Source organism: Trichoplax adhaerens, genomic scaffold, assembly GCF_000150275.1.
Source record: "Trichoplax adhaerens TRIADscaffold_13 genomic scaffold, whole genome shotgun sequence".
Lineage (NCBI taxonomy): Eukaryota > Metazoa > Placozoa > Uniplacotomia > Trichoplacea > Trichoplacidae > Trichoplax > Trichoplax adhaerens.
Window position 1 is genome coordinate 1,347,577 of NW_002060955.1, and position 15,789 is coordinate 1,363,365.

General features: G+C 31.8%; 1 protein-coding gene across 1 annotated transcript; it reads right to left on the bottom strand.

Annotated features, from left to right (window-relative positions):
• Window positions 1–11,588: 11,588 nt before the first annotated feature.
• TRIADDRAFT_60072 (uncharacterized protein) lies at window positions 11,589–13,575 on the bottom strand (the record flags this gene model as incomplete). The annotated part of the gene is made up of 4 exons (XM_002116089.1): window positions 11,589–11,860; window positions 12,108–12,189; window positions 12,254–12,492; window positions 13,506–13,575. The coding sequence occupies 4 exons, from the start codon at window positions 13,573–13,575 to the stop codon at window positions 11,589–11,591; spliced, it is 663 nt and encodes a 220-aa protein (XP_002116125.1).
• Window positions 13,576–15,789: the final 2,214 nt, after the last annotated feature.

Below are 15,789 nucleotides of genomic sequence, written 5' to 3' on the forward strand. Positions count from 1 at the left end.
ATTTTACAATTTTATTTTATAAAAGCTTACGTGTGGTTTATTTCATGATCGATAAGAGATAGAGTTTAATTTCCTTTCTGTAACCTATCCTTGAACGCTTTTTACATGGAATGGCACGATGAAATTCATGTTCAGGAATCATCCATCAAGCTAACTGGTAAAATTGATCAAGTAGTCGCGGTCCCATGTAGAGGCTGTATAATCTCTTACTAGCTAAGAGATGGGAGTTATTAAAATTCCTTGTCTATTAAAGTGTAGCTAATTACTCAAATTGTACTTAAAAGTAAATTAGACATAGGTTTTAAGACAATCTAACGCTATAAACTACTAAATATTAAAGAAATCAATACTTTAGGTATATAAATTTATATGAAGCTCAGTAACAAGAATTTGTGTCGTTCCATTTAGCTATCTTACTTACAATAGTAAATGTTAAACCAGGTAAAAAGAGACAAAGTTAATAAATAAAACGAGCAATTATTGCGTTCTTATGCACAAGAAATTATTTTATATTTCAAGAAATCAGTAAGATACAGAACAACACAATAAACCATTTTACTGCCATCCTTTTTGCAGTAAGTTGCTCAGTAAATGCCGTTAAGCTTTCTAATCGTTATATAAATCTCGTGGAAAAGTAGTTATAAGCTAATAAACGTTATGTAGGATTTTAAAACTAAATGGCCACGTTTAAATAGCATAAAGGCATCTGGAAAAATTTCATTATTGGCTGAAAATAAATAAATTCTGTGAAATTATATCGAAATTACGCTACCCTACTTTAATTTTTTTCTGGGCTAGCAATAATAAAATTAAGTTCAGAGCAGAATATCTTTCACCAGGAGAATTATAATGAATAAACCTGTTCGGCTAAAATAATGAAAATAGAAAAAACTATTTATTACTTAGATGAATAACTCGATAAATTTGTCCTTAGTGATACTTACCTGGTGATGATTGCTTGACAATAAACTTTACTAAAAATAAAACAATAATTTATCCTGTTCAAACACAAAGTTACTACGACAACATCAATATAATTTTTATTTTTTGAAATTGCTATCAAAATAGCTACAATATCATAGTGATAAAAGTATTTAACTTAAAATTATGATGATGATTTCACAAGGGACTATTATCACTGATTGTCTCATAAAGACTTACTCTAGCTAATTGTTACCTTATTTTCGTCAGATAATATGCTTTGATATTTGTTGAAATACCGTTACCTATGATGTTATACGTGTTACTGTTCAGTATTTAGAATCGTAATGTAGGTAGATATCAGGGAGGACAAACCTGAAAGTGAGCTCATGGTGTTAATATTCTGTAATAGTAATATTTTTTTTCGTTACAAATTTTGAATTGTAACATCCATACGTAGAATAATTTGAATACATTGAATAAACTACCTTTAAAATTTTTCAGGCATTACAGTAGGAGGTACTATGATGATATATTTACTCTATCACATTCATACCGTATGTCATTAATCTTTATTATTTTGTAATAGTATCATTTCTATTTTAAGATTTCATTAAAATCAGTCTCCATTAGCGATAATTTCTGTAGGGCTTACTAACACCTCTATACTACCTTCCACATCATTAAATAGATATTGATTGCAACTGTTATTTTTTCAGTTTACGCGAATTATAATATATTTTGTAGCAAAGATCTTTGGTTTTAGCTTGAAAGCGCTTATCATAACGTCGATTAATTCATCATCGCGTTTTCGAAAATTGTATTCTCTAATTCATGCTTATTACAGTGCCTCTATATCAGAAGGAGTAATTGATGTTAAGTGTTTTAGCCGTCTCTTATGTAATAAACTTAGCTATAGTAAACTAGTACTGCCCAGTAAGGTAAGTCTGGAATAACTTTTTAATTTTAACAGGATGTTGTATCGCAGTGTAGATATCTTACAGCACCTCCTAATCTTAACTTGGTATGTCCATCAATGTACATTAGTTATCATAATGTGCTTTGTATCATTAACTAATCTTAATATAGCATTTCATAGCATTTCATCCGTGAATGCATTATCGAAAAGTAGTATTCTAGAAGCATAGCTGTGAATATAGTAGTGCCTGGCTATTACCGGGATATATTTTATATAATGTCGAATGGCAACGGTAATACTATCTGTTAATTATTAATAAATGGGTGCATTATCGTAAACCGTCTGCAAAGTGACGTGAGTTTGTACTAGTTATTATAAAATACGAAAGTGTGTGATACTTTCCTGTTGTAACGTATTTCTTAAATCAAATGATTTCTGTTCCGCATAATTGATATATTTTAGCCCTTTTAAATGTGCGATCAATCTTTTATACCATATCTTACTTTGATATTGAATAATTGAGCTATTTTTAAGAAATTTAAACTTTAAGAGGAGCTTTTTAGGCTATTTGAGACGGATCCTACAGTATTTTCTATTCTATATTTGTAGCCATGTTACAACCACTCTTGTAAGACAGCTACTACCTCCAACAGCGGTAAAGCACTGACACTTGTCTTTTCTAGGATCAATTCTAGAACTCTCTTTACTATAAAAAGTAACCTATTTTTATATTTTCTAACTAGATCTGCTAGCTGCTACAGAGTGCTTAAAGAAATCTGAACACTAATAAACTTTGTCAGCTGTACCGTATGTTTTTAGATCTAAGTTAGTGTAACTTTAAACTCTACTTTAGTATACGTTAAGCATCCATATAACAGGAGATTAATCAACCATGATCAGAACACGATCTGACTTTCGAGCATTCCTATAAATTAAGTATCTGCCTAATTCACTTTCCTTTACCGGAAATGCATTAAATATTTACTAGCAATCTATATACATAACATTATTCTACTTGTTGCACTACGAGTACTGTGTTAAGCGATTTTTTGATTACTTTTACAATTTAGGAACATAACTTTATATATAAGTTAAAAAGCTAACGATTTTTTCGTTGCCTTATCATAATTGAGTAGAAACTGATAGTTATCGCACAAATCAAATACTTATCACCGTTAATTGCTATTAACTTCAGGATATCATCAGACAGAACAAAAAATTCGAGATGCCTATCCCAGTAGTAGTAATAAATATCTATGTTTATCTTAATATTGTGGTGCACAATAGAAACCGAACCAGTTTTTAGTAAATCAAGATAAAACGATTGATTGTAAGAATGCAACTGTCTATTATAATATAGTCGTGATAATAATTATAAATTAACAACGATATATTTTCACGCATTTCTAGTAAATACAATGGGTAATATAGAAATTTTAAATTGCTATTTCGAAAAAAATTCATTTAACTGTAAACTGTGAAATAAACGTATGTTAGAAAAAGATAATTGTAATACTGTAACCTGCAATCATAATTCAGTATTGAGCAAATGGAAAAAACTCCCAATTATTTTCTTACCAAAACATAAATATTCAATGAAAATGATGAGAATTCGTCGTTGTCACTTTGAGTTTTAATTATCAGTTTAGAGTCTTAATTCATATAACAGTCATTCATAAAAATCTGCTAGAAGCCTTTTTCTTCATCGAAGCGAATATCTTACTCTTATGTAACAAGTTATTGTCAATGATCGTACGGTGAAGGAAGTTTATAATTAAAGCGATGCAAATTTTGCTATAGCTATGGTCTACTAACATATTTTTTAGTCTATGCCTTAGCTAAGAATAAATGAGGGTATTTAAAATTAGATATTAACAATCGTGAGATTGAATTTAATTAACCTTCATATGGCATCTATTGTTCCAGATTTGAATATCTAGCTATTCACATTTTTAAATGCGTCGGCGAAATGTAGAATTTATTTTATCATATTGCTAGCGAAAAATCACAACACTTTAAGCAGTTCCAGCAGAAGCACAACATATGCTCCAAATGAGATTCAAGTTTTAGAGTTATTAAAGTACGAAGCAGCATATTTGATATGTTTCTATAAAACAAAACACAAACATTTCCGATAATATTCTGGGTTAATTTAAATTTTATGATGCAATTAGTGTAGTAAATTAGTTATGAGCGCAATAATGCAGAATTTCAAAAAATATATTAGCTACCTATGAATGAAACAAGCTAAATACATATATGATTCAAAAATAGAAGTCAGCAGATGCAGTTTCCGTAGCGTCAGATATATTATGTCGGCGGCAAAATTTATTTTTATCGGTGACTCTCAATAGCAAATTCTTTATATTTCATTCTCTATAAATAGAAAATATTTTAATTATTTACGAACTTCCATAACCAACAATCTGCAGACTGAAACTTATTATTGCGGTTTGAGCATGGCAAGCTAACAATCTGTTTTAGGTATTTATTTATAAATTCATTTACAATAAAACAATTAATAATAAAAGCCGCAGTGATACTAACGAACTGAAAGTATTTTTATTGTAAACTTACATTTTGTTTAGAAATAATTCGAGATTTCCTTTATTCTTTACACTTAGCTAACGGTTATAGGTTACAACCTTAGAATTTGAGATAGTGCGAGTTCGTTTCTAGTAATATAACTGCATACTAGCTATTTCTATTCAGAAATATGATGATATTGTTGCAGTAATTAATTACCTATGAACTCTTTACATTTATTAGATACGTGTAGAAGTTGATATGGAATGTATAATTAAATTATACTTAGTTATTATTAATTGTTAGTACCCAGCTTGGCAACGATTAAAAGTTTCTTATAATTTAGATACAAAGTCAAAAGCCACCGCTATGACTATTATTCCCTAAATACAGCTGCACTATATTTCGTGAAAAAATTCTAGTTCCGTAGAAAAATCTTTCACAAGAATAAATTACGTTTGCTATCAGCATTCCTAATTAAAAAGAGTTCATAAAACTTGTTAGCATACAAGCAGATTCTCTCCTACACTATTCTACTTTTCTGTTTTTCTTGTCTAAAACAGTACTTCGAGATCCTAGTGTTGAACGAGTATCGTAGCTCTATCTACTTAACAATATTATGGCATCACTACCGTAACATACTTTCGAACGCATCATATCAATCATTGCTAGTCAACCAATATCAAGATCAAATTCAGCTTTGTTGTGAAAGCTATCCTTGAATATTTAACAAGCTGATATTTCCAATATCTAATCGATACTAAGAACTCTTCTTTGAGCAAATTCTGTTACTGTTGACGATATGACTATGTATTTGATAAAAATTATCACCAGATTCAACAAAAATCGCAATTTAAATTAAATTAATATGCAAATAAATTTGAAGCAAACTTTTATTCTCTCGTTGAAATACTATTGTAGACATGAATGCATTATTCTTATTACTATCCTTAAATGCCGTTTAGTGTAACAAAATTTAAGTTTTAAGTATATCAAATAATTCGATATTGGAGTTTAGTTATTACCTGCTCAAATGATCTTATCGGTTCGGTAACAATCTGAGATGCCTTAAACATATTCAATTAAACTGACTTGATCGTGGTAATGCGAAAAACTTTGAGATTGTTTAGATTCAAGATAAATGCTAGTGAACCGCTTCATTATTATGATTACATGTCGTTGGTGCTAATGTACTCAATTGTTACTTTCCGGCCTGAGCCGCGAATGCAACCATATTTGCTTTCAAGTTAATGATATTACAGACAATAAGCTAATTAAAAAGCCTTGTAGAAATATTACATACCTGATTGATTATGTAATTGTGTAAAATAGTCCTACATAAACAACTACGTACATTCACATCGTCCATAAATAAACTAGATATTATACAGTAAGATGTACATTACTGGCGGCGTCAAACCAATATTTAAAGTGGGCATTAATAATATTTGTGCAAGCAAAGAGATGAAGTAATTCTCTAGTAATTTATTCCAGAATCGAGAGCTCAAGCTCTAAATTTAATATCTTTATTTTTGGTCTGCTCTTCATATATAATATATTATCAAAGCAATAAAAGATTGAAGTTAAAAAGTTTAAATAGCAAAACTGTAGACAATAGAAGCTCTTTGTTTCCAATCGAAGTTGCTTGCATTTTAGATTGAAATTAAATAATATTGTGTTATGATTTAAACAATCTTCACTTAGTGATTTTTGGTTGTATGATTTACAAATAGGATTGTGTTTTACATTCTGTTGGCGCCGCAAGAATTGAGTCATGAATATCTCCGGCAACATTTCTAATCAAGAAAAAAAATATTACAGTGTTATTAGCGTCTATGCTTCTGCTGCATCTATTCCTGTTTTATTTATAGGATTTATTGTTAATGTCTTCGTACTTTATGTCATCATTAATGATAATTTTTTTTATAAAACTCCATATTATTTAATTCGTATTTCTCTCGTTTCGAATATCATAGCTACGTTGATAGGTACTACATCATTTTCCATCGCCGCTATGGCGCATATTGACTATACCCTAGGATCGTATATGTGCCGAATATTTTTCTATATTATCCAATCTTCTTACACTCTTTCCATATTTACTTTATGCATAATCAGTATTGATCGATATTTTGTGATTGTTAAACCATTTTTAAGGTTCTATTCGAAACATAGGCGAAACCTATTAATATCAATGGTAACATTTGCCTTAATACTTTCTATCATTTTTAATATTCCAGCAATATTTTACGTTGACGTCTATCCAGATGAAACGGTCGTATGCGATATGATCCATATCAACTCTTTCACGATAGCATCCCTCATCGTCAATATTATCATAATTTACTTTATACCTACTGGTATTTTATTATTTATGTATGGCAGCATATTCAAGCATCAATATAACTATGTTAGACCTGGAAATATTTCTATCCACACTAGAATTAATTTGCACATGAAAAAAAAAAAATTTAATCAAGTTTTGATTGCCACTGCTGCATCTTATTTATTGATAACATGGCCATACTTTGCAACTGGAATAGCTATAGCCATAACAAAAAAATCACTACGACAGATGGGAGATGAAAATATGGTATATTATGTGCTTGCATTTGTGTCATATTCCACAACGGTTGGTATTTCCGTGATAAATCCATTTTTATATCTGAAATTTGATTATAATATTAAAAAGAAATCTCGGTATTACCTACAAAAGTGTATCACACGAAAGACCGCTACCGAATATCGCCGACGATCCATTCTAGTATCCGCAACGATGTACAATTATTAATACTAGATTAGATTTCTAGCTCAATATAAAATTAATGGCTAAATATGAAGTAATAACTAGAGAAAGAAGTGTGCGTGTTCAGTAGTATAGTGTACTTTAGTTAATTATATGCTTTTCTGGTATACTACCATAATGCTAAGATTGTTTACGATTGTTATAGTAACCCTATTACGCACTAAAAAGTGAGTATGAATGTGATTATACTCGCATTACTAATCGGATGGTATGCCAGAAGGATATACGAGTAGTACTATAATAAGAATTGTAGCGATCCCGATTGCATGTAGGATTACGACCTGTAGTACACTACTGTATATAATATCATGTAACTTTAGGTTTAGTAGTTAGTTGATCTGTAGACGAGTGACAGTCATGCTAAAGCGTAAGAGCGTAAGTTGCAAGTTGAGACACTTTAGAATAAGTTGGAAGGTCAAAAGTATTGGAATCGAGAATCGGTAACTTTACATAAAAGTAAATTGTATTAATAGAATCATATATGTGGGTCTCGTAGTAGTATAGCCGGAGCCCTGTAGGAATTTTCCTAGTAGTTTGGATACTGGGATACAGTATTATAAAAAGTAGCAAAGATATTGCCTACTGTAACTGTAATATACTATAGAAGATTGCTACAACTGGTACATCTACTCATGGATCACTAGAAATATACCTGGTATTCTAGTAGTTCATGACCTACTAAAGGTTAAAACATTGTCTTTTTATATAGTTTTTGTATTGTCACATAGATTAATAATTGTAATTTATCGATAATACGCGTAATTTAATTTAGACGACATAATTGAGATAAAAATTGAATTTTGGTGCAGCAATCTAAATTTCTTAGAAAAATTAAACATTAGCGAAAAAAATGACTTAACTGTCTTCAATTAATATCTGATTGAAATTATTTCGCAATAATTATTGAACGTGACCTTCCATCACAACGCTCTCTTGGCGACAAATGAAACGTTTATTAACAAAGTAAAGAATCTCTCGTGCAACTATAATAGCTCGAGTTACTTCTCCCAGTATCTCCAGTTTCTATGTTAGTGATATACGCCAACTTGATTTCCCAACTGAACTCCGCAGATAACTGAATATATTAGACTATTCTTCACTATAAGAGTCTTGCACCATGCTTGAGCAACTACTATCCGCACCGGCCCTCCCTTGAAACGAGCAGGGCGGGGGTATTTATACTACTGTTAGATGACTCTGAATATGGGTTGATTTCATAGGTCAGTATAAGATTCTTACAGTACTTTTTACCTCAAGATTTCTTCATGTAAAACGAATAGCTCTAAGGTAGTCATTTCTACAGAGTACTGATTTTTGAAATAGTATTCGTTATATCGCTAAGGGTGGCCACTGGGCCTTTCAATTTTGATTTCATGTAATATTCTGATAAAAATTGAATAAACATACAATCTTTATAAAGTTTTCTACACAGCCATTTTGATAGTTCCATTTTCTTATAACGGTTATTATCGACAGAGCAAGCTTTGCTTACATATGCAAGCGATCCTTAGACACATTATCATGATTGGCATAGAATTGACCACAGTACTAAGGACATTGCACCGCACTGTCGATATCTTACAGTACCTGCTAATCTTAACTTGGTATGTCCATCACCGTACATTAGTTATCATAATGCGCTTTGGATTATTAACTAATCTTAATATAGCATAATACATTACTAGTACCGGGATATATATGATATCGAATGAGAATATCATTGCGACAGTCGGCAATCAGGAATAATAGCCATGGCAAAGGAATAAGCAAATCTTACCGTTATGCTCTGGTTGTATGCCTTCCACGATAAAAGTAAAATGAATTTAAATCTTCAATCAAGCATGTCATCGAATGAAAATAAAAAGGTTTTGACAGACGATGACTTTTGAAATGATTGGCAATGGTAGAGCAAGACAATGAGGCATAGTAAATTTCAGCGTAATGAGATTTTCTTGGGCTTGTAAAACTGGTAGAAATAGATCAGCAAGCATAGGCCTCAATTCAAGCTAATTCTTGCTCTTACCTTTATACTTCAAATGAATATCTTTGAATGAGCAAACAAACACCTTGTCTACGAAAATAAATCCTATTCGCTGGATTTTGTTCTATCAGGTAATGCAACCAGATGGAACAAGTAAATCTTTACCATCATGCTTCAACTTTACATAATTAAGTAAAATGAATACAGCCATAACATAAATTTTCTTCAAGAATAAAAGTAATCCCTGAAGAAGCAGTGGCTACCGAAAATTACTGGCCAAGCGTATAGTAAAATGAATTTACAACAAGGACTTTATTCTAGCCATTATGGATACTGTTAATGCTGAATTGCTTTGCAGGTAGCAAGACACGACTAAGGGAATCAATCTATACTAAATATGTTATTTGTATAATGTTAAATATATATGAATTAGGAAACTGTTGAAAGGAATTACTGTTAATACAATAAAGTATAAAGTAAAATAAATGTGTTTGACGTAAAATTGAATCTGGATATTACGTAGAATAGGGCTCAATAATTAATTAATTCTATGAGAGGATAGCCTATGTGCCCGATTTCATGTAGCAATAAGAACAAGAATATATTGACCATCTGATAGCCATTAAAATAACTGACAAAATCTTTTCCAAGCATTACGGTACTGCATGATTAGTTACCTTTTGGAAGCTGATATTTAATCCACGGTATATCTTCTCGATTGGTTTCAAACCAAGCTAATGATATGCCCTATTTCAATGATGAGCTTGAACTATTCCATCCAGTGGCAGTATCTAGCATAGGTACAACAAAACGAATCGATCTTTACCGTTATGGAGATATCTTCCAATCCAATAGTTAATTAATGATTACTGACTTCAAAGCTCTTAATATACGACAGTATTCACGACTATATACCATTTTCTATTTTTTCAAACCCAGCTTATGTCGTTATTATTTCGTAGATTACCACTTCGAGTAAATTCACGAATTCTCTTGTAATCTGATTATTACTTACTATATCATTCCCTAGCCATAGCTAGTCAGTAACACAGAATTGAGAGTATATATTTTTTTTCCACAACTCTGCTACTAAAATCGTATCATCCACAGCATCACCGATCGACCTGCTTTTTATGCTAGTCCATTGCGTATTCTTCTATTCCTATTGGCAGGTGACCAAGGAAATCTGACAAGTTTAGGGATAAATTATACACCATGGTACTGAATTCGGCAACATGGAGTATCATACTCCATGTTGATGATTTTTATACCATAGTATTAGCAGAGTCTGAACATTATTTAAAGAATAATGTTTATTTGCTCATTCCTATCACTGTACAAGTTTATTCAAAAAGTTACCGTAATTGCTATATTTCGTTAGTCCTTCAATTCAATCTATCCTTGATAATTGATTTATAAATGATACGTCGTTTCCTGTAGATCGTTAGTCAAAAGGATAAAACTGACTACGTGCATCTTCTTCTCCCCAACTTTGCTAGCGTCATAAACCGACCAACTTTATGGTCGTTTAGTAATGTAGGATGCGAGTACAATTGACTGTGCGTATTCATTTTTTCTCTTAACTCTACTTATGAAACCATGTCTTACATACTGTCGTAGTTCGACTTAATAATATTGGTCCATTGCCTATGTAATTATGGATTTTTCTATTTCGGATGACGGCTCATAGATGAGATTTTGCAAATTTCAGGGAAAAAAATGAATAGAGTCTGCTCATTATTAGAGCAATATTATTTGTCATTCATTCAGAATTGCTCTACAAGTCAAGATGTTAACAGCTATATTTAGTTGGTCCATGAATTCAATCTATTCTTGATGATTTGCTCTATCATTACCTAGTTATAGCTAGTCAGCAGAATAGAATTATTCATTGTGCACATCCGTTTCCCCAACTTTGTTAATAAAACCATATCTTACATAAATCGTAGATAAACCTACTGTATCCTCGTATATTATATATGGACTCTACTGTATTCAATTGCTGACAGTTCACAAATGAAATTTTTCAAGTTTACCAACAAATTTACGGAGCCTGAATGAATGGATGTTATTAGAGAAGAACGTTTATTCAATCATTCGCAACGGTTCTACAAGTAAAGCGTTAAATTTAGCTGGTCATCCAAGGATGATTAACCATGTATTAATATTTTATAATTTCACATAATGCTTTTATCAAACAACATCGATACTGCACTGTTCAATCTACTCAAGAAATACTTGAATGATGATAATCAAGACTTGAAAGACGACTCTTGTTGCATTGAATACGAGAAATCTTTCACAACAAACAAAAAGTATCTTTAGGCAATAGAAAAACTATTTCATTACTGTATCATGTCTCGGTTAAATTTTTATTTTAATCCTTTGCTGATATGATTCTCATAAAGATTAGAGCCAATTGTAGGGAGATATATTTAATTACTATCTTTACGCGAATCACAACGATCTCCTGTAAATCCAGGATTGCAAACACACGTCGAGTTGCTTGGAGTTTCGATGCAAAATCCATTTTTGCAACGATTCTTTTGGCAAGTTGTTGTCAAGGCTAAAGACTGATCCTGAAGAGCATTGATTGAGGTATCGCAATATTTGCCAGTATATCCTGGATTGCAAACGCAAGAAATCTTTCCCGGTACTCCAATGCAAAAACCTTCCACACATGGTTGATCTGAACAAGTAGACTTGGCTATTGAGTCAATCATTAATAAATAAGCATTAATGACCAACAAATCACGATTTAATCGCTGAAAATTTGTATTGCAATAACTAACATAAAAACGATAACTACAGATTGTATACGATATGGAATTGCATATATGTTTACATTAACGTCAACACCGACGTATGTATAAATTACCAAATATTGTAATGCAATAATGGATATAGAATTCAAATGGTGTAAAGCAATTTTCAATCCAATGGATGCTACTTACGACAGGAACCTTCAACGACATCGATGTCATCTATAGCTATATCACCTCGATAACTTTTGCCTCGTACACCTATAATACTTAGCTATAAGCAAAAGGGAAAGTTTGAGTCGAAGAAGGTATTCATCGTCAAGTTATGTATGGCTTACCGAATGAGGACCAGCTGAAAGTGTTTTCTTCATCTTCCGCCAGACATTACCACGATCCCCCAGAAAGTTTGCAATATTGCTATTACCATCCAATACTATTAAACTACCCACATCTTTACCATTGGCATTAAACCATAATGAAAAGCAGCATTTATCTTTGACATGGAAGGGTCCACTTTTTAACATCGCAAAGTCTAGTTCCTTGCGTGGAGCGGATGTTTCAATGTATGCATAGTAGCCTAGTTTCAAAATCGTTATAGTTAGGCATGGTTTCTATTTTAAAAACTTGATCTAGCATAGATTAAGGTAACTCTGCTATCATCCTTAAAAACAAAATGATTGAAATGAAAGCAAAAATATCCTACGAGCACGAGGATATGGCGTGTGATCATTGGAGGGTCCAGTTCGAGAGCTTGGAGTTTTTCCCTTATGGCGTACCCAATCAAAGTGACCGATTGCCGAATGATGCCATTTACAAAAATTTCTTTCAAACGTACATTCGAGCTTGGATATTTCACCTCCTATCAAAACCGTAATAACTTTTTAAGTGGCTGCCTTTATTAAAATTTATTTTCTGGCAGGACGTGAAGTTCTAATTACTCAGACCTAAGTTTTCCAAAGTCTAAACTATCTAAACGATTGACTATTATAATTTCCTTTCTGTATAGGATATGAAATTTGACTATCCATAAACTAGCGGCTGAAAATTACTATATCGCCTTAACTTTGCAAACATAAACTCGGTATAATTAAGGTAGAAATAATAGATTATATATTCTCCTCACGATATAATTGAAGGAATTTTAGTATTACTTGATTTAGCAATTGAACAGTTCTTACGTTCCTTTGCAAGCATTAACTTAACATAATAATTTAAGTAAAAGCGATAAATTATACACTTTTATGTACTAGTGTTGGAAGAAATTTGGATACTACATGATTGAGCAGTTAAAAAGTACTATATCTACTCTACTGTGCAAACAATGACAGGAACACATTCTCAAGGTTATCATGGAAAAAGAATCGATTAATACTACAAGATTCAGTAGTCGAAACGCACTATATTTACTCAACTTTGCAAGCATAAGCTCAGTATGATATAGATAAATGCGATGGGATTGTCCATCTTCATAGTATAGTGGAAGGACTTTTACTTATTACGCAAACATAAGCACAATACAGTAGGAAATTAGGTAAGAGTAGAACCAAATTGAATTATTATCGGTATTTGAATTCTGCCTAGTAAACCTACCTATAGATGTCACAGCCAAGGAAACGATGAGAAGGAAGAGAATGTCGAGGAATAGTACTAAGTTCTTCATGATGGATGAATATTGCAGACAGGCTTGATCGTGTAATCAAAAATAAGACTAATAGTATGTGAGTTGGGTAAAATTGCTTCTTTCTACCTTGTAACTGCTTTCTTAATAACTTTGGCTTTCTAACGCCCTAGAGGAATACCTTGGTTATTTATAGCCTTAGTGTACAGTAATTCTGTGGGGCCAATGTAGGAAATCCATAGGTATAGAATGTGTACAGGACTGCTATATTAGTATCAAATCTATTGTCATTACTTGTCATGAAAAGCAATTAATTAATAACTGTAATTAGGTATTGATAGGGTACCTCTGCACTAAGCGAAGAAGAAATTGTGCTTATTCTTAATTCCAATAATTATAATGTAAGATAAGGTATGGAGCCTATAGCACCATGAACAACAAACTGATGAAATTGTATTTACAGGCTAATAAATAGCAGCAACATTTTATAGCGAACTTTGCGCAGGCAATATTACCGAAATAAGCACCAAAATGTCGTAAATAAGTTTGTTTAAATATTTATTTAATTTAATTCTGCACTAGTAACACGATAAAATCCTTGTGTACATGTAGGGCGATAAGAAAGTGAGAAGTAATGTACATTGCACAGGTTGTACGATTTTTATCATCTATCAATGCACAGAGATTTAAAAGTATGAATTAATATACCGCTAGCTTTCTTTATTAAAACTTTAACAGTAGCCTAATAGTGCCAAGCAATCGGCAGTCTAAACTATGCAGATTTAGATCTAGCAGGGAAAATTGTAGATTGATGTGATAGTATAGTAAATTATAATTATTGCATACTTTGCAATTTCTATCCGATAGACTGGAATGAACCCTGTATTTTGCGTAATATCAGAATGATAAATGGAAGAAATACAAGCTAAATGATTTCGACAAATATCTAATATTTTCTGGAATTGCTATCATATGAGATAGTTTATTTATTATTCATAATTAATTAATTGGAGTCTAAGAAACTTAATCTAGCTAAGCATGCTAATAGATCATGTTATGAACCACAGGTGAAGAAAGATTGGCTTTCTCAATTTAGGTACAGTATTGCTCGATTCTATTGAAGTAGTAAAGCTATTTTTCAACTTTTCAGCAGGTACATGACTTTGGTTTTAGTTTTATGAATTACAGTTATTGTTATACTAATTGCAGATCCAAAACACGCCATGCTTAGCAGGTACACTAGTGCTTGATTCTATTCAAGAAACTATTTCAGTTTTGAAGTAGGTGAATGACTTTGGATTTAGTTTTATAAGTTAGAGTTATTGTTGTGTCTGATTTCAAATGCAAATTTTGCAATAATTACCGTCTTCTACGTATATACGGATGTAAAATGAGAGAAGACTTTCTGATCACTTACAGTAGTAATTCTTACTGTGTCTTTTATTTTTCCAGCCTATACTTGACAATTTTTGGCGCATCACTTAATTTAATATACTCGTATATTAAAGTTTAACTAAGACTTGAGCAGCCATTTACTTTTATAGCACAGCAGGCTGATTTACCGTGGTGTTGAATGAGTAGTAACTAATTTGTATTCGACAACTTACAAATTGGATGACGTTGCAATTTTTTTCGTAGTCTAAATCTGTAGGCGTATAGAAAACTTAGAAATAGATTAATGAACTGGAAACTGCTTACATTATAAATTTATTTCAAAAAATTTGTTGATCAGAGGATTGTAGTTTCAAAAGCAATAATTAAATTCTAATGTAGTTATGTAATAGCAGTACGGTACTCTAGGCTCTCCACTGTCCTTTATTGGTGGCCTCGTTCTATTTATACATCTAAAGTCATCAACCAAACCATTCATTTTAGCGATTCTTGATGGCCTTAAAAACATTGCAGGTATTGCACCAAATGATTTTAGACAGGCAATAAGAATAGGCATTAAAATAAAACTAAAGTGATTCAATTTCATATGATGGCATTCTATGTGCAGAAAGCCTCATTACGAAGGAAGACATCAGCAACATCAACTGTAGGCTTTATGAAAATAATTTGAGCAGTAGCTACTTGCATTGTAAAGATCGAGATCGTTATTTCTTTTTAACCACATTTTGTAGCCAAGTGATGATTCTTTGACCTCAACAAGAATTGAATCAGCGTCAGTCGAAGCAATTTCAACAGTAATGAGTGATTTGGATAGAAATAGTATGATGTACATTTGCAATGTCATGTCGTTGTCTTTTCTAATAT